This window comes from Anabrus simplex, chromosome 2 (assembly GCF_040414725.1).
Source record: "Anabrus simplex isolate iqAnaSimp1 chromosome 2, ASM4041472v1, whole genome shotgun sequence".
Taxonomy (NCBI): domain Eukaryota; kingdom Metazoa; phylum Arthropoda; class Insecta; order Orthoptera; family Tettigoniidae; genus Anabrus; species Anabrus simplex.
Genome location: NC_090266.1, coordinates 624681727 through 624709416, shown reverse-complemented (window position 1 = coordinate 624709416; position 27690 = coordinate 624681727). Strand labels below are relative to the sequence as shown.

The 27690-nt window shown below is 41.1% G+C and overlaps 1 protein-coding gene across 1 annotated transcript in view; it reads left to right on the top strand.

The window, feature by feature from the left end:
- Positions 1-27690, top strand: part of Pgant1 (Polypeptide N-Acetylgalactosaminyltransferase 1) — a 245305-nt gene that overhangs the window by 151607 nt on the left and 66008 nt on the right. The window contains exon 5 of the mRNA XM_067139267.2: positions 6378-6495. Within this exon, the coding sequence (XP_066995368.2) occupies positions 6378-6495 (118 nt within the window). The remainder of the gene's footprint in view (positions 1-6377; positions 6496-27690) is intronic.

Here is a 27690-nt window from a genome sequence, read left to right as displayed (position 1 = left end):
AACGTTGGAAGAGGAGTATAGAGACTTCAGACAGCAATTTGGATATTGAGCTGCCCCAAAATGACACTTCTGCGAGGGGAACACAAACTCTTCACCACAGATAGCATAAAGGATATACCATGCAGTTGCAGACCTTTAGCCAGAGAGGAACAATGCAAGTAAGTCACAGATTCGGTGGAAAGATCTTCTAAGAAGTCAACACGGAAATGAGCTGCAGAATTTGATATACCCGCATCAGCACATGAAACTGCACCTGAAGTTATGTCCATTTCCACTTATGCGTGTGCAGGAATTATCAAACAGTGACTTGAGTCGGAGGAAGGAAGGAAGGAAGTATGCATATGCTGCTATTCAGCTGACGTTTGACACGATCCCAAAATGGGGTAAGGTTGATATTTAATGATGATTGCGCTGTATACCGCAGCTCCCAGTTACAAAATATGTTGTTTTGGTCAAAACAAAACCCACAACTCTCACATGGGCTGGTACAGATAGAAGGCAAGTTTATGGTTCGTATTTCTGTGATGGACCCGTTAATCAGCATCACTATCTTGACATACTGTAGACTTACTTCACATCCCTATTGGAATGTCTCAGGATCATAGAGGATCACTGGTTTCAGCAGATTGGGGCACCTACACATTATGACCTTTCCATTCGCGAATATCTTGGTGAGTTGTTCGGCTGTGGGTCATTCACCTTACCAGCTCCTTGCTGTCCTGACCTCACAGCCTATGTCAATGCACGGCAGGGGGTTTCGTCAAGAACATTGTTGTACACAGTTAGTGTAAATTGATTATTTTGTTTGCATCATGACAAAAATTAAATATAATAATAATAATATTAATGATTACAGGCACAAGAGCAGGTAAGGGAAAGAAACTGCAGAGCATAGGATTCTGGCCAAATGACCGCATAAAACATTTAAATTTTGAATGTATTTCATAAATAATTTTTTGTTCTTTATTTTCTGTTTCACTCTTTTCAATCAACAACAATAACAACAGTAATGACCATTAACAGCAGGAGTAAATATTTAGAATGGGACAGAACAAAAGTCAGCTTTAGGGCTTCATGAATGACTGGAAAGAAAGAACTCCCAGTCCACAATCGTTATTAGGCAAATCTTTGGTATACAGCACAAGCATTTGATACTCTCTAATTTACACTGCTTAGGAAGATCAAACTCCCAACCTTCTAGACCAGAGGTGTTCAGCTGGGTGCCCATTGAGGCTAGCATAGTGCAGCCAGGCTGACGTGACGTAAATGCGGGCAGTTTACATAGCAAGCATATGTCACATAGAAGTGAGATAGCGGCACACTTTGGAGGGATGGGAGCAATGATGTTCAATTGTGATTGCTAAGCTCTCCTCCACCACTCAGCGAAATGCTGATTGGGGTACAGTATTTAAAACAAACGCTATACTTAATTGCACAAAAAGCAATCTTTTCAAGTTATTCCGGTTTGATTTATGCTGTGCTAGATATAAAGAGTCAGTTTTATTTTCTTATATTCATAGAGAACTGACACGTTATAATTTTTAGGTACAGGTTTTAAGCATACAAGCCGTGATTTACAATTCCTTGGATGGTAATGACAGTATTTTGATTTTATATAAAAGTAAAACTCAGTACAATTCAGCAAAAAGTAATATATTCACATAATTCAACAAGTTTACTGCTTGATTTTGCACGTTGTTTTAGTGTTGTGTGACTTTCCCTGTTCACTGAGTTTCTGAAAATAGTATTTAAAATTTATCAGGCATCCGATGATAATAAATGGCGAGGGAGTTTCATAACAAGTCAGGACATAGATATTTACTATCCAAGAAGTACAACAACAGTGTAAATGTATGTCTGCCAAATAATAATATTAATAATAATAATAATAATAATAATAATAATAATAATAATAATAATAATAATAATAATGATGATATTGGCTTTATGTCCGACTAACTACTTTTTCGTATTTGGAGACTCCGAGGTGCCTGAATTTTGTCTCCGCAGGGGTTCTTTTACGTGCCAGTAAATCTACTGACACAAGGCTGGCGGATTTAAGCACCTTCAAATACCACCGGACTGAACCGGGATCGAACCTGCCAAGTTGGGGTCAGAAGGCCAGTGCCTCAACCATCTGAACCACTCAGCCTGACTCCAACCTTCAAATAAATAACCTAACAGATGTTATTTCCGGTAAGCATGATTGGATTGTCGGTAAGTTTATCAGACAATTTAAACCCAAGCATCCACAAGCCACAGCTTATCCACCTTAACTCTGTATTATTTTCTAAAGCATCTCTTAAAATTTAATAGTGAAAGTTGTACTTCATTATGTACATTACAAAATATTTGAGGTTGTAGGTCTAACTCTTTATTGTATCCGGTCAAAATATATAAACTGTAACGAAAACTTTTACAATATAAATTGAAAATGATGTGGACTTCCGCACTCTTTCTTTCATTATTTTGTGCCTCCATTTCAAACTCGAGTATTCCCGCAGCGATCGACAGTGACTGGGAGAATTTCGCCCAAAGTTCATGGCCTATTACATAACCACAGCGTCACTCTGGTTGAATAGCAAACGCACATCGCCTGCCTGGCTGCTCTCTTACAGTGCTATGTGCCCGCAGGATGAAATGCCCAGCGTGAGCACCTCTATTTTGGACAATAAGGGTCTGTTGCCAACTTCAAGGTACTTCTTTAACACATTCCCAGAGGGAAAAGATGAATCTCAAAAGCTTTACAGCTTTTACATTTTTTGACACTCAGTGTCCTTTTTTTAAAATAAGGAAGCAACAAAACAACATTTGGATCAGAACGATCCAGAAGAAACAGGAGCAGTAGCTCATAGTTTGAGCCCTGCACGCATATACAAAATAATATCCGCATCCGCACTTCTTTCATCCGCATCTGCGAATGGTTATCCGCATCTGCGAAATGGTTATCAGTGGATAATTTAAATATTTAACTACAGTATATTGCACCCAATATATTGAAACAGATAGATCTGTTAACATAATACAATAGGCCTGACACCTGTCAACAGAACCCCTACAGTCATAGGTTTATGAGGGATTTTCTCTTGCGACAACTACCGATGTAATGAACTTTGTTCCTTCCTTCCATTAATTGTGGGCAGGAGCCAGTTAGGCTTAGGTCAGATTTGTGGCTTTATGGTCTCAAGGCTCTTTATATATCACTATTCTCCTATACCAAAGTCAAGGATCACCTAACCACAAGGAAAAACAATAGTATATCGGAGTGAAAATCAATAAACGTCATTATTTAGAAATTATCACAAAAATTATCCGGACTGCCATACAGTTTGTATCTGCCAAGACACTAACTTAGCAGATATCCCCGGATATCTGCGTTTGTGCAGGGCTCTACTCATAGTACACCGTCAGGAATCACTTAAATATAATGTTTAACAGAAAAAGGCCAAGTGAAATTAAAATGGGTCGCTGAGTCCACTCAAGGAATGTCGTGACATGCAAACAATGAAACCTCGTCACCATAAGACCTATCTGTGTCGGTGCGACGTGAAGCCACTAGCAAAAAAAAAACAAAAAAAAAACCTAATGGGGCAGAAGGCCTGGTAACATAGAGGGTAAGCCATACTACATTGTGACTAAGACTGGAAAGTAGTAAGTTTGAAAAGAAAGAAGGAGAAAATTAAATTTTGAAAAGATTAGTCTCAATAACACAAAATGAATAAGGGAAACAGGGGTCCACACTCATAGTTCCACAAGACAAGTCAAATAGCCTAGAAACCTACATTTTATAAACTAAGTTAAATAAAGAAGACCCTACTTTAAAACAAGAACCATGGCACAACCTTAACTGTTACATGCTAGCCGCCTACCTTAGAAGTTGCCCCAGCACACCTGTAGCCTAGTGTGAGGAGAACCTCACCGGTCATCGCTCTGATCAAGATCGATGCATAAGGTCCAAGATTGCTATTTATAAAGGCGAGCTGGGCTACGATTGATTGAGTTAATTTAAAATTCCAGTTGCGGCGACTTAGAAACAGATGAAATAAGCTATCGAGTGCCAACCCCTAACAGTTACAATACACTGCTAAAGGGAATTCATTAGAAGTCCCTAGGTTGCACTCAAAACTGAAGTAGTGACTTCTGTTAACAAAATTGAAAATTATGTGGTTTTTCTGAAAGTTCAGGTTGTCTCCATTGGGTAGCCAATGGTTTACCTTAGCAAAGAGAGAAGAAATGCTAGCACTCAAGGAATCAGCTGATTTGCGATGTTCAGCATTTAACTTAGGGAAAATACGTCCCCAATACAATTGTCAAAGTGTGAAAGTCAGGCTTAAATACATTTCAACTTCTTAGCAGACGGCTCACCTCTCTCAAGGAAACTAGTTACTGATGTAAACTCAACAATATTAGATTTGATCATGGGCAGGGACTCTCCAACAAAGGCTATACTTAAGCGCGCAAAAACCACAACAAAGGCTATACTTAAGCGCGCAAAAACCAATCTTTTCAAGTTATTCCGGTTTGATTTATACCACAATGTCGCCTCTGTTTTAGACAATAAGGGCCTGTTGCCAACTTCAAGGTACCTCCTTAACACATTCCCAGAGGGAATGTTTAAAAGAACAGGACCAAAAAGAAATTAAATTAAGAGGAGGAGGAAATTACATTTGAAAAGATTAGTCACAATAATACAAAATTAATAAGGAAAACAAAGGTCCACGCTAATACTACCTCAAGACATTGTACCCGCTCAGGTGATTACACTGTAGTTAAAAAGCCTAGAAACATACATTTTTTAAACTAAGTTAAATAAAGAAGACTGTACACTAAAACGAGGTAACCGAGGCACAATCCTAACCGTTACATGCTAGAGGGGAATGCTGATATCTTCCCATCGCCACGTGCAAGTAAATTAACATGATACGATAAGTTCCTAGCCACCGACTTTAGATGTTGCCTCAGTGGACCTGTAGCCTAGTGTGAGGAGAACCTCACCAGTCGTTGCACTGATCAAGATATATACATAAGGTCCAAGATCGCTCTTATTTATAAGGGCGAGCTGGGCGACGATTGATTGACTTAATGTGAAATTCCATTTGTGGCAACTTGGAAACAGATGAAATCAGCTATTAAGTGCCTACCCTTAACAGTTACAATACACTGCTAAATGGGGTCCATTCAATGTCGGTAGGGGACACTCTAAACCAAAGTAGTGACATCTGTTAACAAACTTGAAAATTATGTGGTTTTATGAAAGTTTAGGTCGTCTCCGTGAAACGTCTCTATAATCACAGTGACTAAGATACAAGGATTCCACGTAATCAAGACGTATTTATTGTATGTGACTATTTACGTATATATATCACATGGTGGGACTGGTTTCAGTCATATAATGATCATCCTCAGCCACTTATAGCTAAAAATTGACAAAATATAAAACTCTGTTTATGTACACAAAAACAATGACAAAACTTATAAAATTATAATGTATGATGTATAACGTATGATCGTGAGTGTATAGATTTAATCACCATCATAGCTTAATTTGTTAGCAGATGCTGTAAGGTTCAGTTGTGCTCTTGTATATTGATGATTAAATCCATACAATGCTTTTAAGAAATTTATCCTTCATATAATTCAGATTTTCCAAAATATACCTAATTTATCAGTTGAGTTATTAGTCTCTATACTTGTTCCTTGCTTTATCTTCTCAAAACCCCTGCATTTTGCAACATATTTTCCATGCTTTTTAAAATGTTTATATTAAGCTGGTATGACTGAAAATGGCACAGGTAGTTATGCAGTATTAGTTTCTGAAATATCATATTTTTTGCCATCATCATATCTTTTGAAAACAGGAATGCCATACTGAGCAAATTACTCTGATACTAAAAATAAAGTATGATTGTGAACGTGCTTCACTTTTTATTATCAAGAGCATAGTGAATGTCATTCTTTGTATCGTGTTGGGCAGTGACTGTCCATAGGCAGTCATTCATCCTCTCTTTCAGCCTTGGTAGCACTGCAACAGTGAACAAAACAAGTGTGAGTTGACTGCTAATTTACATTCCGTTCATACCTGTAACATTGTGTTACTACTAAATACTAAAATTCCTGTTCTGTTTAGACTAAAGTTCTTTTGATCCATACTGATCATGTGAAGAAGGATTTTAGGGTTATTCAAGGCTGGATAAATACTGAGAACAATAGTCTCAAACATAATATACCAAAAATGTAATGGAAACAAAATTTTAGATAATTTGAATGAAATAAGTCAAATAATAGTAGTAATAGCAACATTTCATCATATCCCATGACTTGTTATAAGATCTATACCTTTGAGGCAGATGTTATGTCTGTATGTATAAATGTTTCAGGTCTCCAACTATTGCTGGTGGTCTTTTTGCGGTCGATACAAAATATTTTTGGGAAATTGGAGCATATGATGACCAAATGGATGTCTGGGGTGGTGAGAATTTGGAAATGTCATTTAGGGTAAGCTTCATATTCATCAGTGACTTAATGTTTTACTTTATGGAAATAAGCAATAAGTATGCTGTGTATGTTTTGTCACTCAAAACAGAATGAGCATGTAGTATAGTATGTTGCTCACATTTAATATTTTATTGCACTTAATAATTGTCAAAACATAATTCACCTCCCATGTAGATGCAAACCCTGTGGATACCCACAACAAATATTATGTCTATAGGACCAATTGTTCCTGACAAAAGTATACCTGTGAGGGACTTCTACTATTTTTTGCGCTATGGGTTTAATGTTGCACCGACACAGATAGATCTTATTGTAACGATGGGATAGGACAGGGCTAGGACTTGGAATGAAGCGACCGTGGCCTTAGTTAAGGTACAGCCCCAGCATTTGCCTGGTATGAAAATAGAAAACCATCTCCAGTGCTGCTGATAGTGGGGTTCGAACACACCATCTCCTAAATGCAAGCTCACTGCTATGTGACCCAAACCACATAGCCAACTTGTTCGGTGCTAGGAGCTTCCACAATACCATGCGCTCCTTCTCTTTTTGAGTGACTTTAAATTTGCTAGGATTAAAAAGCACTTCTGTTTCGTACAAGCGCCAGTTTCTTATCTAAATCAATAATTAAACTTCAGTTATTTTATACAGTTGGCAACATGCTGATTCGATTTGTAGTGTAAAAGATGAGTCAAAAGCACCTGACCAGTATAGCAATATCTTTAGACTTTGGAAAAAAAAAAATGGGCTTCAATATTCTGGCACTGGCCATTTCTGCTGTTTCCCCATTTTAGAATTCCTGGAAAATATTCGGTTGTTGTCTTTTTGATACTCAAGGACTCCATTCCTTCCTTCCTTCCTTCCTTCCTTCCTTTCGAGGTAGTACTGGAATCTCATAACTCATAAGATTCCTGTTTATTCCTCATATAGTTTCAACCACTTAAGACCACAGTTAACTCTTGTCAGCCATTCTGAATTTCCAGTATTCCTATATCTTGTGGAACATGCAATTTTTTGCTCTTTGAACCACTTTATGCCAATTCATTTTCTCACTCAGTCAATCAATCAATCACTCAACCAATCAATCACTCACTACTGTTCTTCATTTAGGGCAGTTGCCCAGGTGGCAGATGCCCTATCTGTTGTTTTCCTAGCCTTTTCTTAAGTGACTTCAGAGAAATTGTAAATTTATTGAACATCTCCCTTGGTAAGTTATTCCAATCCTCACTCCTCTTCCTATAAATGAATATTTGCCCCAATTTGTCCTCTTGAATTCCAACTTTATCTTTGTATTTTGATCTTTCTTACTTTTAAAGACACCACTCAAACTTATTTGCCTACTAATGTCATTCCACGCCATCTCTCCACTGATAGCTCGGAACATACCACGTATTGCAAGAAATCAGCTTCATTTCCTGTATCAAAACTTATTTACATTAAATCAATAAAAGTAAACATCCACCTTTTTGATACTTATATTTTTTAAGCAAATTAATTATTTATAAATAGGAATGAAAGATGTGCTATAAATAAATAACAAAACATGTACTATAAATACATAATGTATTTGCTTAAAGCAAATATAAGTATCAAAATTGTGGATATTTACTTTTATTGATTTAACATACCACTTAGTCGAGCAGCTTGCCTCCTTTCTCCAAAGTCTTCCCAGCCCAAATTTTGCAACATTTTTGTAACGCTATTTTTTTGTTGGAAATCGCCCAAAACAAATTGAGCTGCTTTTCTATGAATTTTTTGTAGTTCTTGAATCAAGTAATCCTAGTGAGGGTCCCATACACTGGAACCATACTCTATTTGGGGTCTTACCAGAGACTTATATGCCCTCTCATTTACATCCTTACTACAACCCCTAAACACCCTCATAACCACGTGCAGAGATCTGTACCCTTTATTTACAATCCCATTTATGTGATTACCCCAATGAAGATCTTTCCTTATATCAACACCTAGATACTTAATGTGATCCCCATAAGGAACTTTCACCTCATTAATGTCTGACTCGTTGGCTGAACGGTTGGCGTACTGACCTTTGGTTCAGAGGGTCCCGGGTTCGATTCCCGGCTGGGTCGGGGATTTTAACCTTAATTGGTTAATTCCACTGGCACGGGGGCTGGGTATATGTGTTGTCTTCATCATCATTTCATCCTCATCACGACGCGCAGGTCGCCTACGGGAGTCAAATAGAAAGTCCTGCACCTTGCGAGACGAACCCGTCCTGGGATATCCCGGCACCAAAAGCCATACGACATTTCATTTCATTTACCCCATCAATGCAGTAATTAAAACTGAGAGGACTTTTCCTATATGTGAAACTCACAACCTGACTTTTAACCAAGCTTATCATACCATTGCTTGCTGTCCACATAAAGGTCCAATAATACTGCCTTGAGGAATTCCTCCCTTAATTATTACAGGGTCAGATAAAGCTTTGCCTTCTCTAATTCTTTGAGATCTATTTTCTAGAAATATAGCAACCCATTCAGTCACTCTTTTGTCTAGTCCAATTGCACTCATTTTTGCCAGTGAAAAAATGAAATGGTGTATGGATTTTAGTGCCGGGAGTGTCCAAGGACAAGACGGCACATACACCCAGCCCCCGTGCCAGCGAAATTAACCAGTTAAGGTTAAAATTCCCGACCCTGCCGGGAATAGTCTCCCATGATCCACCCTATCAAATGCCTTAGACAGTTCAATTGCAGTACAGTCCATTTGACCTCTTGAATCCAAGATATCTGCTATGCCTTGCTGGAATCCTACAAGTTGAGCTTCAGTGGAATAAGTTTTCCTAAACCCAAACAGCCTTCTATGAAACCAGTTATTAATTTTGCAGACTTGTCTAATATAATCAGAAAGAATCCTTTCTCAAAATTTACATGCAATGCATGTCAAACTGACTGGCCTGTAATTTTCAGCTTTATGTCTATCACACCCTTCCTTTATACACAGGGGCTACTCTAGCAACTCTCCATTCATTTGGTATAGCTCCTTCATGCAAACAATAATCAAATAAGTACTTCCGATATGGTACTACATCCCAGCCCATTGTCTTTAGTATATCCCCCGAAACCTTATCAATTCCAGCTGCTTTTCTAGTTTTCAACTTTTGTATCTTACTGTAAATGTCATTGTTGTCATAGGTACATTTTAATACTTCTTTAGTATTAGTCACCTCCTCTCTCTGGACCTTACCTTTGTAACCGACAATCTTTACATACTTCTGACTGAATACTTCTGCCTTTTGAAGATCCTCGCATACATACTCCCCTTGTTAATTAATGATTCGTGGAATGCCCTTCTTGGAACCTGTTTCTGCCTTAAGGTACCTATACATACTCTACCATTTTTTACTAAAATTTCTATGACTGCCAGTTATGCTTGCCATCATGTTATCCTTGGCTGACTTCTTTGCTAGATTCAATTTCCTAGTAAGTTCCTTCAATTTCTCCTTACTTCCACAGCCATTTCTAACCGTATCTCTTTCCAGTCTGCACCTTCTTCTTAGTCTCTTTATTTCTCTGTTATAATTAAGTGAGTCTTTACCATTCCTTACCACCTTTAAAGGTACAGACCTGTTTTCATATTCCTCGTCAAGTTCTTTAAACCCATCCCAGAGTCTGCTTATATTTTTATTTACCATTTTCTGCCGATTATATTTACTTTTTTTAAACTTCCTCATGCCTGCTTTATCACCCATATGGTACTGCCTAATAGTCCTACTTTTAAGACATTTCTTTCTATAACATTTATTTTTAACTACAACAAAAACAGCTTCATGAACACTAATACCATCTCTTACTTTCGTTTCTCTATAGAGCTCATCTGGTTTTACTAGCACCACGTCCAGAATATTCTTCCCTCTAGTTGGTTCCATCACTTTCTGAATCAGCTGTTTTTCCCATATTAACTTATTTGCCATTTGTTGGTCATGCTTCCTGTCGTTCACATTTCCTTCCTATTTGAGATTTGGTAGATTGAGATCTCCCGCTTACAAACACATTCCCTTCCATGTCGTTTTCCACATAGCTGATTTTGTTATCAAATAATTCTGAATCAGCGTCAGCACTACACTTTCCCAGTCTGTACACTCCAAAGACATGAAGTTGCTTATTATCTTTAGAAATGAGCCTTACTCCTAGAATTTCATGTTTGTCATCTTTATCCTTTTCGTAGTTTACACATTCTTCTGTCACCAGAATGAATACTCCCCATCCTACCATTCCTATCTTATCTCTACGATACACACTCCAGTTCCGTGTGAACATTTTTGCATCCATTATATCATTTCTCAGCCATGATTCAACTCCTGTTACAATATCTGGTGTGTATATATCAGTTAAATTACTTAATTCTATTCCTTTCTTTACAATACTTCTACAGTTCAACACTAACATTTTTATGTCATCCCTAGTTGACTTCCAGATCCGTGTACCCTTATCACCGCTCTCTAGACCACCCCGTTTCCCTGAATGTATCTCCCTATAACCCTTCTAAACAAATTTCCTAACTTATACTACCACTGCTGCTTTAAGTGAAGGTGATGTGAGCGCAGATCGCTATCTCCTACCCACCCATTAGGATCTAGAAATCTCACTCCCAGTTTCCCACATACCCACTTCATAGTCTCATTTAAATTCCCAATCACCTTCCAGTCATCTACACAGTATTCCACTGTTAACAATCTCCACTTCCTTAAACTTCACCCGTGCTGCATTTACCAGATCCCACACATCCCCAACTATGTTTGTACTTATACCTGCTTGCCTTACATTGTTGGTACCAACGTGAAACACTACCACCTTCTCCTTTCCCTCCTCCTTATCTTCTACTTTCTTCAGCATCTGCCTCAACCTAATTCCTGAATAACACTCCACTCCGGTTCCCGTGCGGTTAGGAGTGCGCAGCTGTGAGCTCACATCCGGGAGATAGTGGGTTCGAACCCCACTCTATTGTAGAAATAACAACAGCTTGGTACACCATTATTTTCGTGCAGTTACTTAGATCTTTGTTCTGGAATACACGATATGAGAGACATCCAAAGGCCACGTGGGCAGCCTGTATTCTGTTTTCGACGTTCTTCTTAGAGGTACAGTGCATTGAGAGAATACTCCCAAGCTATGAGAAGTGCTCCATCCTTTCCAGAGCTGTGCCATATATCGCGGTACCAAAATCTGGCGGGGGGGGGTCCACGAGCAGGCTGAGTAAGTACTTTGGTCTTCTGAATGTTGACAGGCCAAAATGTTCATAAGCTCTGTTGAAGCAGATGGCAAGTTGTTGAAGCTATATCTGTAAATACATTTTCAGATTATTTTTCATCTAGATAAAAAACCATAGGTGTCATATTCAATAATTATGTATCTTAAATGTATTACCAAACTTCACAAAATTTGCTCTCATAAGAGACTTCGGTACCGTATGGTACCATGCTATTAATAACAACCCATAGAGGGAATTTACATGAAAATAGCTCTTCTTAGTGTTTGTTCAATGAATATCTGCAGATTTGCTTAAATTAACCAGTTAAGAGAATAGAAAAACTCTGTCCTTCAAGGGTTAACATGAATAGGACTAAGATATTAACAACAAGATTAACATCAAACATGAAAATCAATGATGATGCGGTGGATAGTTTCTATCTTTTGGGACCAACCATCAATAGCAATGGCTCTAATGGTCCAGAAATTCATACAAATTAACTTTTGGTAAGGCAGCATTCAGAAGTCTCAATAAGATCTTCAGATGCCATGTTGTGTCTGCACATTAAGATCACAATGATGAAGGCACTGGTCTTTCCCATAGCAACATATGGTTGTCAAAGTTGGACCATAAAAAAGAGGGATAGGAAGCACATTGATGTGTTTGAGTTATTGTGCTGGAGGAGACCTTTCCATATACCTTGGACTGCCAAGGAAACAAGTAAGTGGATTTTTCAGATCAAACCTGATGTGTCACTTGAAGCCTTTATTATGATGCTGAAGATGAGGTACTTTGGGCAAAAAACTTGGAGGCATTCCGTCCATGCAGTCACCTGTAGTTGACGCCAACTTGATGGCACATAGAGAGGAAGAACTAACTTTCTCTCTCTCGAGAAAGTGACAACTGTAGACTTTATGATATTAAATCAAGGACCCAGTCTCTGCTCCACTGGGCGAGTTGGCCGTGTGGTTAGGGGTGCGCAGCTGTGAGCTTGTATCCGTGAGATGGTGGGTTCGAACCCCACTGTCAGCAGCCTTGAAGATGATTTTCCGTGGTTTACCATTTTCACCTCCTCTGCGAACCATGTGACCTTGCCGTGGTGGGGAGGCTTGCGTGTCCCAATGATGCAGATAGCCGAGCCACAGGTGCAACCATTTCGGATGGGTATTTGTTGAGAGACCAGACTAATGAATGGTTCATCGCAAGGGGGGTAGCAGCCTTTCGGTAGTTGCAAGGGCGGCAGTCTAGATGATTGACTGATACGGCCTTGTAATAATACTCAACATGGCTTAGCTGTGTTGATACTGCTACATGGCTGAATGCAACGGGAAACTACAGCCGTAACTATCTCCCGAGGACATGCAGCTCTCTCTGTATGAATGATGTACTGATGATGGCTTCCTCCCGGGTAAAATATACCGGAGGTAAACTAGTCCCCCATTCGGATCTCCGGGTGAGGACTACACGAGAGGGGGCGATCATCAGGAAGATGGATACTGACATTCTGTGAGTCAGAGTGTGGAATGTTAGAAGTTTGATTCGTTGTGGTAGGTTAGAGAATCTGAAAAGGGAGATGGATAGGCTAAAGTTAGATGTAGTTGGTATAAGTGAAGTACGTTTGCAGGAAGAACAAGATTTTTGGTCAGGCGACTACCGAATTATCAACACCAAATCAAACAGGGGAAATGCAGGAGTTGGTTTAATAATGAATAAGAAAATAGGGCAGCTGGGAAGCTACTACTACGGGTTCGTATCCCACTATCGGCAGCCCTGAAAATGGTTTTCCGTGGTTTCCCATTTTCACACCAGGCAAATGCTGGGGCTGTACCTTAATTAAGGCCACGGCCGCTTCCTTCCAACTCCTAGGCCTTTCCTATCCCACAGTCGCCATAAGACCTATCTGTGTCGGTGCGACGTAAAGCCCATAGCAAAAAAAAAAAAAGCTACTACGACAGGCATAGTGAAAGAATTATTGTTGTCAAGATAGACACCAAACCAATGCCCACCACAATAGTGCAGGTCTATATGCCTACTAGTTCAGTGTATGATGAAGAAATCAAAAGAATATATGAGGAGATAGAAGATTTAATACAATATGTAACAGGTGATGAGAATATAATTGTGATGGGAGACTGGAATGCAGTAGTAGGCCAAGGAAGAGAAGGTGGTACAGTAGGAGAATTTGGATTGGGACAAAGGAACAAACGAGGAAGTCGGCTGGTTGAATTCTGCACTGATCATAATTTAGTCCTTGCCAATACTTGGTTCAAACACCACAAACGACGGCTGTATACGTGGATGAGACTTGGAGATACTGGAAGGTATCAAATAGACTTCATAATGATTAGGCAGAGATTCAGAAACCAGGTGTTGGATTGCAAAACTTTCCCAGGAGCAGACGTGGAGTCTGACCACAACTTGTTGGTCATGAAATGCCATCTGAAGTTGAAGAAATTGAAGAAAGGAAAGAATGCAAAAAGATGGGATCTAGACAAGTTGAAAGAAAAGAGTGTGCAGGATTGTTTCAAGGAACATGTTTCAAAAGGACTAAATGAAAAGGCTGAAGGAAACACTATAGAGGAAGGGTGGAGAGTCATGAAAAATTAAGTCAGTAGGGCTGCTGAGGAAATGTTAAGAAGGAAGAAAAGATCAACTAAGGATCAGTGGATAACTCAGGAGATACTAGACCTGATTGATGAATGACGAAAATACAAGAATGCTAGAAATGAAGAGGGAAGAAAAGAATACAGGCGATTAAAGAATCAAGTGGATAGAAAGTGCAAGGTAGCTAAGGAAGATTGGCTGAAGGGGAAGTGCAAGGATGTCGAAGGCTGTATGGTCCTGGGAAAGGTAGATGCTGCATACAGGAAAATCAAGGAAACCTTTGGAGAAAAGAAATCTAGGTGTATGAATATTAAGAGCTCAGATGGAAAGCCACTTCTAGGGAAAGAAGACAAAGCAGAAAAATGGCAGGAACATATCCAACAGTTGTATCGAGATAAAGATGTAGATAATTTGGTTCTGGAACATGAAGAGGCTGTTGATGCTGATGAAATGGGTGACCCAATTTTGAGGTCGGAGTTTGACAGATGCGTGAATGACCTGAATAAGAACAAGGCACCTGGAATTGATGACATTCCCTCTGAATTACTGACTGCCTTAGGAGAAACCAGCATGGCAAGGTTATTTCATTTAGTGTGCAAGATGTATGAGACAGGAGAAGTCCCATCCGATTTTCCGCAGAATGTTGTTATACCTATTCCCAAGAAAGTCGGTGCTGACAGGTGTGAAAACTACCGCACCATTAGTTTAGTATCTCATGCCTGCAAAATTTTAACACATATTATTTACAGAAGAATGGAAAAACAAGTTGAAGCTGAGTTGGGAGAAGATCAATTTGGCTTCAGAAGAAATGTAGGAACACGTGAAGCAATCCTGACTTTACGTCTGATCTTAGGGGATCGAATTAAGAAGGACAAGCCCACATGCATGGCATTCGTAGATCTAGAAAAGGCATTCGATAATGTTGATTGGACCAAGCTATTTGTGATTCTGAAGATGATAGGGATCAGATACCGAGAACGAAGAATTATCTACAATCTGTATAAAAATCAGTCTGCAGTGATAAGAATCGAGGGCTTTGAAAAAGAAGCAGCAATCCAGAAAGGAGTGAGGCAAGGCTGCAGTTTGTCCCCTCTCCTTTTCAATGTTTACATAGAACAGGCAGTAAAGGAAATCAAAGAGAAATTTGGAAAGGGAATCACAGTCCAAGGAGAGGAAATCAAAACCTTGAGATTTGCCGATGATATTGTTATTTTATCTGAGACTGCAGAAGATCTCGAGAAGTTGCTGAATGGTATGGATGAAGTCTTGGGTAAGGAGTACAAGATGAAAATAAATAAGTCCAAAACAAAAGTAATGGAGTGCAGTCGAACGAAGGCAGGTGATGTAGGAAATATTAGATTAGGAAATGAAGTCTTAAAGGAAGTAGATGAATATTGTTACTTGGGTAGTAAAATAACTAACGATGGCAGAAGTAAGGAGGACATAAAATACAGACTAGCACAAGCAAGGAAGAGCTTTCTTAAGAAAAGAAATTTGCTCACTTCAAACATTGATATAGGAATTACAAAGATGTTTTTGAAGACTTTCGTGTGGAGCGTGGCATTGTATGGAAGTGAAACATTGACGATAACTAGTTCAGAAAGAAAGAGAATAGAAGCTTTTGAAATGTGGTGTTACAGAAGAATGCTGAAGGTGAGATGGATAGATCGAATCACGAATGAAGAGATACTGAATCGAATTGGTGAGAGGAGATCGATTTGGCTAAATTTGACGAGAAGAAGAGATAGAATGATAGGACACATCTTAAGACACCCAGGACTTGTTCAGTTGGTTCTTGAAGGAAGTGTAGGTGGTAAGAACGGTAGGGGTAGGCCAAGGTATGAATATGACAAGCAGATTAGAGCAGATGTAGGATGCAATAGTTACGTAGAAATGAAAAGGTTAGCACAGGATAGGGTGGCATGGAGACCTGTATCAAGCCCGTCTATGGACTGATGACTCAAACAACAATACCATTTTCACACCAGGTAAATGCTGGGGCTATACCTTAATTAAGGCCACATCCGCTTCCTTCCCATTTCTAGGCCTTTCCTATCCCATTGTCGCCATAAGACCTATCTGTGTCGGTGCGACATAAAACAAATAGCAAAAAAAAAAAAAGTCTGCTCCAGTTATTGTGCAACTTTATGTCTGATTGGAGAGAATCTATATTCAACTCTCACACAATTGCTCAGAAGAGTCTTAAGTTATCAGTGTACTTATAGTAGTTGTTATTTTAAACAAGCAAAGACAAGCCGATATAAATAGGAAAGGATCTAGTAGAATCCTCCCCTCCGTGGACTCCTGATATAGAGAGGAAAGTCTTACCGAGCAAGTTGGCTGCGTTGTTCAGTTCACGTAGCTATGAGCTTGTATTTGAGAAGTGGTAGGTTTGAACCTCCATTGTTGGCAGCCCTGAATATGGTTTTCCGTGGTTTCCCATTATCACTGCAGGCAAATCAGCTATACTTTAATTAAGGCCATGGTTACTTTCTTCCCAGTCTTAGCCCTGACCTAACCCATTGTTGCGATAACACTTGTCACTCGGTGGTATGTATAAGCAATAGCAAAAAATACAATCTTAGAAATTGGCCCCTCAGATTTTAGAGTGCTTATTTCATACAACGATAATTTAGTTTTATCCTATTTTTTCTAAGTTGCGCTGACACAGATGGGTCTTCTGGTGACAGTGGGCTAGGAATGGGCTCTCGGTTACGTGATCCAAACAGCATGGCCAACTTACTCAGTGACAATTTAGTGTTCAGTTTCATGTTGTACAGAATCAAAGCTTTTAGAGAAATAAGTAAACACCTACCTGCTGACTCTTATATTTGACTATATTACAAGATTAAATACTGCACCCTACCACCTGTCCTAAAAGCACCTGGCTAGGCCCTTCATGGTGTAGACCATCTGAATAGGCCTTCAAAATCTAATTTATCTGTAATTAATCTGAGTGGTCAGGATCAGGAGGTCGTCGTCGACAGCGCCGGCCGATACTCATATCAGAGTTTTTGTTTCTTGCCTGCAGTTCTGTAATCCTTAGTCCACACGATGAAGGTGGCACTGATGGCTGATCAGAACAATTCTCGCATAAAACATGCGGTCACACATGTTGCATCCGATGAAGGTGGGGGACGTGGCAGTGTTTGACGTAGCTTCTTTCTGTGGCAAGTTTCCTCTTCCTGTCTTCGACGTTCCTGCTCAAACTGTACAACTGCAGCTGAGATGGTAGAACATCAGCGAGGGCGATCCAATGCAAGAGTATGCCTAGTATTTGGGTTTATATCTCTCTTCTCAGGGTCTGCTTAAAGTGGTCTCTCTATCGCTTCAGAGAAGCACTATGAGTCCTCTTGCCAGTGCTGAGTTCACCATACAGGATTTGCTGAGGGAGTCTGCTGTCATTGATACGATGGATATGGCCTACTCATCTAAGCCGATGACCAATGATGGTGGCTTTGATACTGTTTAGCTTTGCTTTCTCGAGAACTGCTATATTAGTTATATAAGTTTTTGTTGATGAAAGCGTTCCAGTTTCTTGATATTCTGGCGATATAGGGTCCAGGTTTCACATCCTTAGAGTAGTGTAGAAATAACAACAGCTTGTTACACCATTATTTTCGTGCGGATACTTATATCTTTGTTCTGAAATACACGATGTGAGAGACATCCAAAGGCCACATGGTCAGCCTGTATTCTGTTTTCCATGTCATTCTCAGAAGTACAGTGCATTGAGAGAATACTCCCAAGGTACGAGAAATGCTCCATCCTTTCCAGAGCTGTGCCAGATATGGCAATACCAAAATATGGGGGGGGGGTTCCAGGAGCAGGCTGAGTAAGTACTTCGGTCTTTTGAATGTTGAAGCAGATGGCAGATTATTGAAGCTCTTCTGGTATGTGGGCTGGAGAAGCATTGCCATCTGCATATTGCAATTCTGTGACAGGGGTGGAATAGGTTAATTTTCGCGAGCGAAGTCTGGCCTGGTTGAAAAGCCCCCTGCCATACCGATATTTAATTTCCACACCTGTGTTGTTTGCAGGCATTGTCTCATAAAGCAAAGCTGCCAGCTACAGGGCGAGAAGTGTAGGTGCGAGTACATATCCTTGCTTGAGTCCATTTTTGATTGGAAATTCTTCTGAGATATCATTCTGGTGCAGTACCTGACCGACCATACCATCATGGAGAGCTTGGATCAGACCAACAAAATGCTCGGAGCATCCAAAAGTGCCTCAAAACCACCCACATAGCGTTTCGAGGAACCGTATCAAAGGCCTTTTGAAGGTCATAGAACACTAAGAACAGATGTGTCATTTGTTCTCTGCACTTCTCCTGGAGTTGTCTTGCGCAGAAGATCATGTCAATTGTACCATGAGGGGCACGAAACCCATACTGAATTTCTGGTAGTAACCTCTCAGAAACATCCGGAAGTTGATTCAGTAAGATTCTAGCAAATATTTTTCCAGCTATGGAGGGCAGGGATATACCACGTTAGTTTCAACAGATACTGCGATCACCTTTCTTGAAGATTGTTACTATTCTGGAGATTTTTATGGCAGCAAGAACATATTTGGTTTCCCAGATTAGAAGAATCAGATGGAAAAGCCTGGTTTTTAGAGGTGAGCCTCCACTTTGAATGAGTTCAAGAGGAATGTTGTCTGATACTGGAGCCTTCCCTGTTTTCATTCTGCTGAGAGATTTGATAAACTCTTGGAAGGTTGATGGATTGTCCATCCAGGGTTGGGGAGTATGTTGAGGAATATGTTGAAGAAAATCTTCAGCAGCAGGAGAACTACAGTTCAAGAGTGAGCTGAAGTGTTCTTTCCATCGTTTCAAGATGTCGTGGCTGTCTGTAAGAATGGTGGTATTATCAACAGCTTTCAGAGTTCCTGATGATTAACGGACAGGACCATACAGCTCTTTCAGTCCTGCGTAAATGTTGCACAAGTGTCTGATATCTGAGAATTTCTGAAGCTTTTTGCTGCCACCAGTTGTTTTTTATTTCCCTGATTTCAGACTGACTCTTCTGTTTTAGTTCTTGAAAACGCATTTTCTTCTCTGTGGAGGATGGATCTTGATAAACGAATAGATAGACATCCCGTTTAGCCTTGATGAGTTTCAAGATTTCTTCATTGTTATTATCAAACCAGTCTTGTCTCTTCCTTTCCTCATAGCTATTGACCTTCTGTACAGACTCTGTAGTGATATTTTGAAGTGTGGTCCATTCACATTCTACATTCTTTGTGTTGATTGGATTGTGAGTTACGTAGGTGGTTTGAAAAGTTCTCAGAATGTACTAGAATTAAGTATCTTACCTCGGTGGAACTGCTTTTATTTTTCAACATAGTCTCCCTGTAGACTAATGCATTTGGTCCAGCGATGTTCCAATGCCTTGATCCCATCTCGAAAATAAGATTCCTCCAGGCCTGCAAAATACCCCTCAAATTCGGCTGTCAGTTCTTCCCTTGTAGGAAATCTCCGTCCACCGAGGAAAGTTTTCAGCTTGGGGAATAGATGAAAGTCTGATGGTGCCAAATCAGGTGAATAAGATGGATGTGGCAACAATTCGTACCCCAGTTCATGAAGTTTTGCCATGGCAATAACACTTGTGTGCGGCAGAGCGTTGTCCTGATGAAAGATGACCTTTTTCCTTGCCAAACCAGGCCTTGTTTCGTGTATCTTTTCCTGTAGTTGGTCTAGGAGGTTTGCATAGTATTGCCCTGTAATTGTTTGGCCAGTAGGAAGATAATCTATCAGCAGAATGCCTTTTGCATCCCAGAAAACTGAGGCCATGAACTTTCCGGCCGAACGCACTGCCTTTGCTTTCTTTGGTGGTGGTGAATCAGCATGTTCCACTGCTTTGACTGCTGTTTTGTCTCTAGGGTATAGCAGTGGACCCAAGTTTCATCTGTAGTCGCAAGCCGGCGCAAAAAATCTTGTTGGTTGATCTGAAAATGGGCCAGACGTTGTTCGGACATTTCCAGTCTGGTGCATTTATTGTCCAATGTCAAGAGCCGCGGCACCCATCTTGCGGATAATTTTTTCATACCCAATTCTTCGGTTAAAATATAATATACCCGTTCAGAAGACATCCCTACAGCTTCAGCAATCTCCCGCACTTTCAGTTGATGATCCTCCTTGACCATTTTATGCACTTTTGCGATAAATTCTGGGGTCGTAACACTTTTTGGCCGTCCACTACACGGATCATCATCCAAGCTCTCCCGACCAAATTTAAACTCGCTGGTCCACTTGGCAACAGTTGAAAATGAAGGAGCAGAGTCCCCTAGTGTGTTCTGAAAGTTGGCATGAATTTCCTTTGCTTTCATACCTTTCTTTACAAAGTATTTAATCACTGCTCGAATCTCAGTTTTTTCCATTGTCACAAATCACTACACGGGAATAACAACAAAGAGTCGTCACTACCACACTCCTGCAGCTAGAGCACTGACGCGCCAAGTGTTCACTCACAAAGGATGTGTAATTATTGGGCGGGAACCTCGTTGCTCTAGCACTGACATCTAGTGGTGATTCCGAGAACTTTTCAAACCGTCCTCGTAGTTGTTCTAAAACACAGTTTTGGTATTCTGTGGCAACACTATCAAGTTGAAGCTTAGAAGTGTTGATTATTCTTCATTGTTGGATTCGTGAAGTGGCTTTGTGGTTTTTTATGGATGGTAATCCTGAATCCACTAATAAGAAGTTTATGATCTATCCAGCAGTCATCAATATTCCGGGCTGTTTTCGTGATTAGGACATCATTCTTGTCGCACTGTTGGGTGATGACATAATCTGTTATATGACATTGTTTTGAGTGTGGGTCAGTCCAAGTGGTCTTGAAGCAATTTGGCAGTTGGAATTGGGTATTGGTGATAAAGAGCTCATGCTCAGCGCACAGGCCAAGAATAACAGATCATTAGCATTGCTGTTCCCAATTCCATGTTTACCCATGACTTTTCCCCATAAGAGGTTGTCTCTCCGCACTCTGGTGTTGAAATCTCCTAGTAGTGCAAGCTTGTCTGTAGCAAGCACCTTAGTGAGGACTGTGTTCAGTTGGTGGTAGAAGCGGTCCTTAGAATCCTTGTCATCCTTAAGAGTGGGGGCATATGAGGAGAAGAGAGTAATGAATCTGCCTCCTGCAAGAGGTATACGAAGGGTCACGAGTCTTTCTTTTACTGCGATGGGAACGAGTCGATCATTCACCAATTTTTTCTTTGCTACAAAATGCACACCATGGATGTGACGTTCATTTTCCTCCTTGTTAGGCCCCTTTAAACAAGAAGCATCATCATCATCATCATCATCATCATCATCATCATCATCATTTTTCTCCCTTCCTTTCCAGAAGATGGTGTAGCCTGATGAAGCTTCAATGATTTTTCCTTCTCCTGCGAATCTGGTTTCACTCAGGGCGATGACATCAATGTTGAGTCTCTTTAGCTCATGGCTGATGGGAGCTGTTCTTCTTTCTGGTCTGTTATCGTTGTCTAATAATGTTCTGATGTTCCATGAACCAATAGTGATGAACATAGATTTCTTTCTTTCATGATTTCGACCACAAGTTGGGGTAACCCTCTGAGTGCAATTTCACAGACAAGTTTTGAAAGTGACTACTGATGTTTAGCCCACGTTTTCTAGGGCCTTTCTCATTCAGGGTGAGTAGTGGTGGTCCTAAATAGGCCCATCCAGTCACAGATGCAGGACCGGATCCCAGAGTAGTCGCCGGGTCTCAGGAAGGCGACCATCACACATCTGCTACCAACGTGCAGGTGTAGACTAGAAGCTTTTAGTTTATCCAAACCTGCTTCCGTCATTCTTATCCCATCGCCATTGGGCTTTTAGAGGAACAGCAGGAGAGAATCCATAGGCAGGAGTTTATTTAAGGTGAATCACAACTTGCCAGGGAGTGACCCATACGCTATGGTCTTAGAGCCATTCACTGCAGCACATACAGCATGATACTTGCAGTTTCCAGCACCAGAACTGCAGTGGACTGCCGCAGACTCAGACCCTGGTATTTTACTTCTAAAACGGATCATGAGGACCAGGAAGCCGCGGAATCGTCTGAAGTACCGAGGCCAGCTTACCGAGGCCAGAATCCTCGCGTGGAGCAATAGGGCAAAAGCTGGCTTGATCCCGATGTTCAGTACGCATAGGGACTGCGAAAGCACGGCCTATCGATCCTTTTGGCTTGGAGAGTTTCCAGCAAGAGGTGTCAGAAAAGTTACCACAGGGATAACTGGCTTGTGGCGGCCAAGCGTTCATAGCAGCGTCGCTTTTTGATCCTTCGATGTTGGCTCTTCTTATCATTGCAAAGCCGAATTCGCCAAGCGTTGGATTGTTCGCCCACTAATAGGGAACATGAGCTGGGATTAGACTGTCGTGAGACAGGTTAGTTTTACCCTACTGATGACTGGTTGTTGTGATAGTAATGCTGCTCAGTACGAGAGGAACCGCAGATTCGGACATTTGGTTCATGCACTCGGTCGAGCGGCCGGTGGTGCGAAGCTACCATCCGTGGGATTAAGCCTGAACGCCTCTAAGGCCGAATCCCTTCTAGCCAATGTTGGCAACGATATCTCCCGGGAGTCCCGTGAGTCGAAAGGCTCCAAACAATGTGACTTTACTAGGCGCGCCTTTTCAGTGGGGCGCGCCTTACAGGCCCTGTGACTTTGCCGAATGGAGCAAATCTGGTGGTCGTGTCTGGATTTATCCCTTCCGTCCGCCTGCTCCTAGCGGTCGATCATGGGTATACCTCTGTTCGATGTCGGGACTCGGAATCGTCTGTAGACGACTTAAGTACCGGGCGGGGTGTTGTACTCGGTAGAGCAGTTGGCACGCTGTGATCTGTTGAGACTCAGCCCTAGCTTGGGGGATGAAGTACAATTGAGTTGCACCTTTATATCCTATCCATCTGGCATGACCTCTTCCACCTCCACAGCCACAGCCACACTGGATTTCAGTGGCATTTCCTCCACTGGGGGACCATCACCCAATCCTAAGGAGGCTCCTCCATCTGAAGCCATTGGGCTACCTTAGGAGGTCGAGTTATTTACCGCTGCTCAACACTCAGCATTAGCTGTTTTTATAAGCTGGTTTCCAACCCAGCTAACCCTCCTCCTTTCTCATTCTGGGCTTGGGACTGGACGAGGTGGAGTGGTGGAGTTATGAATCAGGTATATCTACTAGGAATGAGAACTGTAGTTTATGGCATAAAATCATATTTTATTAAGCCAAGCCAAAGTAAATAAATCAGAAAATATTGATATAATATTGCACATAATTTACATTATCAAGAAACATTACGGGGTCTCATGCTTCTTTATATTGACTCTGATAGATTATAGGAACATGGGATATGTTAATTAACGGACTGGATGAAACAAATTAGTCCTGTCATTTCTTGGTCCTAAAACCATTTGCCTATACTGCATTTTTATATAAGAGAAAATAAGTTTCCCGCTGAAAAAAACCTACCCCGACATATGTGGGTTCAACACATAGCACACACAAACAAAATACATGGATATAGGACCGGACCCTAATACTTCCAAAAATCACTGAATTTATGTTGTGGGCTTACCCACAATCACAAGAATGGGGTATACCCACAACCGTCTGCTCAACAAATAAGACGACGACAAAGAAAAACACTATATAAGAGACGCATGTAACACAAAAAGAACATACAATAGCAACACAGTCCCAGAAATCAATACACAGGAATCTGGAATAGATGACAAGTACATAATGGCACTCTTTCACAAATAGCACACACGGTTTGAACCCTCATCTAGATTAACCATCTCATAGGGCGGCTGAATCTCCGAACATCTCGAAGTAATCACCAGTCTGGTGGTAAAATAATCCCCATTCGCTTGTCTCCATCAGCTGCCAAACATGTATCATAATTGCACAGTACCGACTTCGTCGAGTGACACACTTCACTTTCATAACCCAGTTGGGGGTGTATCCTCTTTTGCAGATTGATAAATATACCTGGCTGGCCAACGAACTGTACACATTCTTTTCTCCATAAACAAAACTTACTGGGCTCCCAGTAAAATCTACGGGCCAACTTCTCCTTTATTTTATTCAGACATCTCTATAGCGGCCAGCAATTCTTTATTCGTTTTCCTCACATAATTACGTTCCGCAATTTGTACTCAGTAGCCACGACATTTTCCCCGCTCATCTCTGCGTCATGCCACTAAAACCACTCTGCCCTGTGCCACATTTAAAAAGACACACTCTATACATCAATTTTGAAGTAACCCTATGGGTCAAGTTAAGTAATTTGTGCATTGGAAACCACAGCTCAGCACAAACTGATGCCCTCTTCATCTGCCGTAAAGCTCATGCAAAAAAAAAAAAAAAGTGCATGCAAAATTTAATGGATGCCTCTTAACTCTCAGACTTCTGGTTCGATTCTAGTGTGAGCCGTGTGGTCCCACTTGCAATGATAACCACACAAAACTACACGATTGAAAAACACTACATACTCACAACTGAACATTCATAATTCTTACTCTATATCAAGCCTAGCTAACTAACACTTCTGCAGTCAATCCAGCGGAAGAATAATCCATAAATGAAATAAACCTAAATCCAGCCCTGCTACAGCTATCAAACAAAGAACTCACTGTGAAGTTGTACTAATTATTGATACTTTTCATATGTACAAGCTGGGTTCTCCTGCATAATTATAATTAAATAGGACTTATCTGTTATCCATCTTGTGACGAATATCGCCTTCGTCACAGGCCGTCTTGAGGTCGTTTAGCACATCATAGCACCAGTGTCAACTGCAGAGAAGATCTTGGGTTACAGCAATAAGTACAATACTAGTGCAGCCGTCTGCTCGAGGTGGACTGCTCCTTCACTGCGGCATAAAGTAACAGTTCATTTAATGACAATTCCCGAGACACGTCTTCTGCAATCGCGCCTCGCCCAAATGTTCGCGATTACCGCACGAAAATCAAACTTGTAGGCTTTTACTTTAATTGCCCTGATGAATTTAGTCTGTACACTCCTGTAAGATAAGCACTAATGCCGAGTGGAATGAATACAAGCCAGATATCATTTCGCACTGATTTCAAAGTAAGTTTGTTTCAGTGTCCCTGGAACTTGCTGTAAATAAGGCTTGTGCTATTATTAAAATGCACTAGTTCCACTCCTAACTCTTTCCACCGTAACTCACATACAGCAGTTTCTACTGCCACAATTGTGAAATGTTCCACTCTCAAAGATTCATAAAGACCTATTTTCCATGGTTCTGACTCGGATAATGATATGCACCTTCAGCAATTCGCCAGCACACAAGGTGCAGAACGCATCACCCTCTGGGGTTTTAAGGACTCTCACCCCACTCCTCGCCCAGGGTGATCCCCGACTATTAAATCTTGAGTCTTTGTTAGCGACCAAGCATTCTCTTCTAATAGCTTGACCTGACTTCCATCTCCTATTAAGCTGCCAAATTACCATATATTGTGATCAGGCATTACTCCATAAATTATATCTTAATTACTGCTTGTTTTTATTTCATCCAAATTGGCATTATGATTGAGGTATCAGCCGATCTGTGGGGATTTCCAGTTCTTGAATCGATCATATTTATTGGCAAGAGTAAATCCCCTAAAAAGTTGGCTAAGCATGGGTTTTTGAATTCTGTCCCCATCTTGCTCTGCACCTGGGGGTTCTTTCTCCCACACAAACGCCTGCCTTTGCTTCTCCCTTCCTTGTTGAGGCCTCCTGGTGAATGTATTCTGTACACCAAATGCTCTTAAATAGCTCCTGGGATCGCCGCCTGGTAGAGTTTAATACCATTGAATGCTCTTGCACAAAGCCATGCTGAGCTACATTAATATAATGGCTTGCTAATCTGTAATACATCATTGAATTTGTTACCTTTAATAAGACCATCATGTCATGTGTTTTGAAAACATATATTACATAACCCTTCTGCCACTCATGTGGAAAATGTCCAGGTGGAAGTGATTTATTTATGATGGCACTTAATGGAACAGCCAGCTAAAAAATTCATTCTTTGAGCACCAATCCAGGTGCTACTTTACCATCTAGTCTGAACTAATCATAAAAGGCAGGCAAACGAGAACGAGATGGGTCAGTGTGAGCTCAGTCAGCGGTCAAGAGCACGGAGTACTGTTCAGTGATAGCGCTGTGGAGTTAGTGCTTTGGAGCACTGGAGTGCTATGTGTAAATGGACAATGAAGGATTACGGGGCTGAGTGACGAGGAAGATCAGAACAGTGGACGATGAGGGATAACAGCACCTAGTGATGAGGGAGATCAGAACAGTGGACAATGAGGGATAACAGCACCGAGTGATGAGGGAGATCAGAACAGTGGACGATGAGGAATAACAACACCGCGTGATGAGGGAGATCAGAACAGCGGACGATGAGGGATAACAGCACCGAGTGATGAGGGAGATCAGAACAGTGGACGATGAGGAATAACAGCACCGAGTGATGAGGGAGATCAGAACAGTGGACGATGAGGAATAACAGCACCGAGTGATGAGGGAGATCAGAACAGTGGACGATGAGGGATATCAGCACCGAGTGACGAGGGAGATCAGAACAGTGGACAATGAGGGATAACAGCACCGAGTGATGAGGGAGATCAGAACAGTGGACGATGAGGAATAACAACACCGCGTGATGAGGGAGATCAGAACAGCGGACGATGAGGGACAGTGGTGAGGACTGTCGAGTGAGCATGAGCCTTGTACCAAGTACAGATTGAAAGACTGTGTGCACACTTAAATGGGGGAAGTGTGAGGCTACTAATAGTGTACTGTGAGTTTTATCATGAGCTGCTGTAGGGTGCAAGTGACAGTTACAGAAGTGACTGTAGTGGTTGATGTGTTAGCTCGTAAGTGGGTGAGTGAATACTTGTATGACCGAACAGTGAGAACACAGAGAGAGCATGATTGTGTGTACTGTGCTGTGTAAGTTGTGGTCTTGGTGTACCAGTGTGATTGTATAACAATTAGTGTTAATGAATAAATCTTAGAGTAGAAGATACCAGGCGAGTATTTATTTACTTACTACTTCTATCACGTTACAGTAATCATATGGTTAATAAAATTAAGAAAATAAAAATGTTCTCCCATAGCTGTTTTATAATGGGTACCGGGCGAGTTGGCCGTGCGGTTAGGAGCGCGCAGCTGTGAGCTCGCATCCGGGAGATAGTGGGTTCGAACCCCACTGTCGGCAGCCCTGAAGATGGTTTTCCGTGGTTTCCCATTTTCAAACCAGGCAAATGCTGGGGCTGTACCTTAAGGCCACGGCCGCTTCCTTCCCATTCCTAGGCCTTCCCTGTCCCATCGCCGCCATAAGACCTATCTTTGTCGGTGCG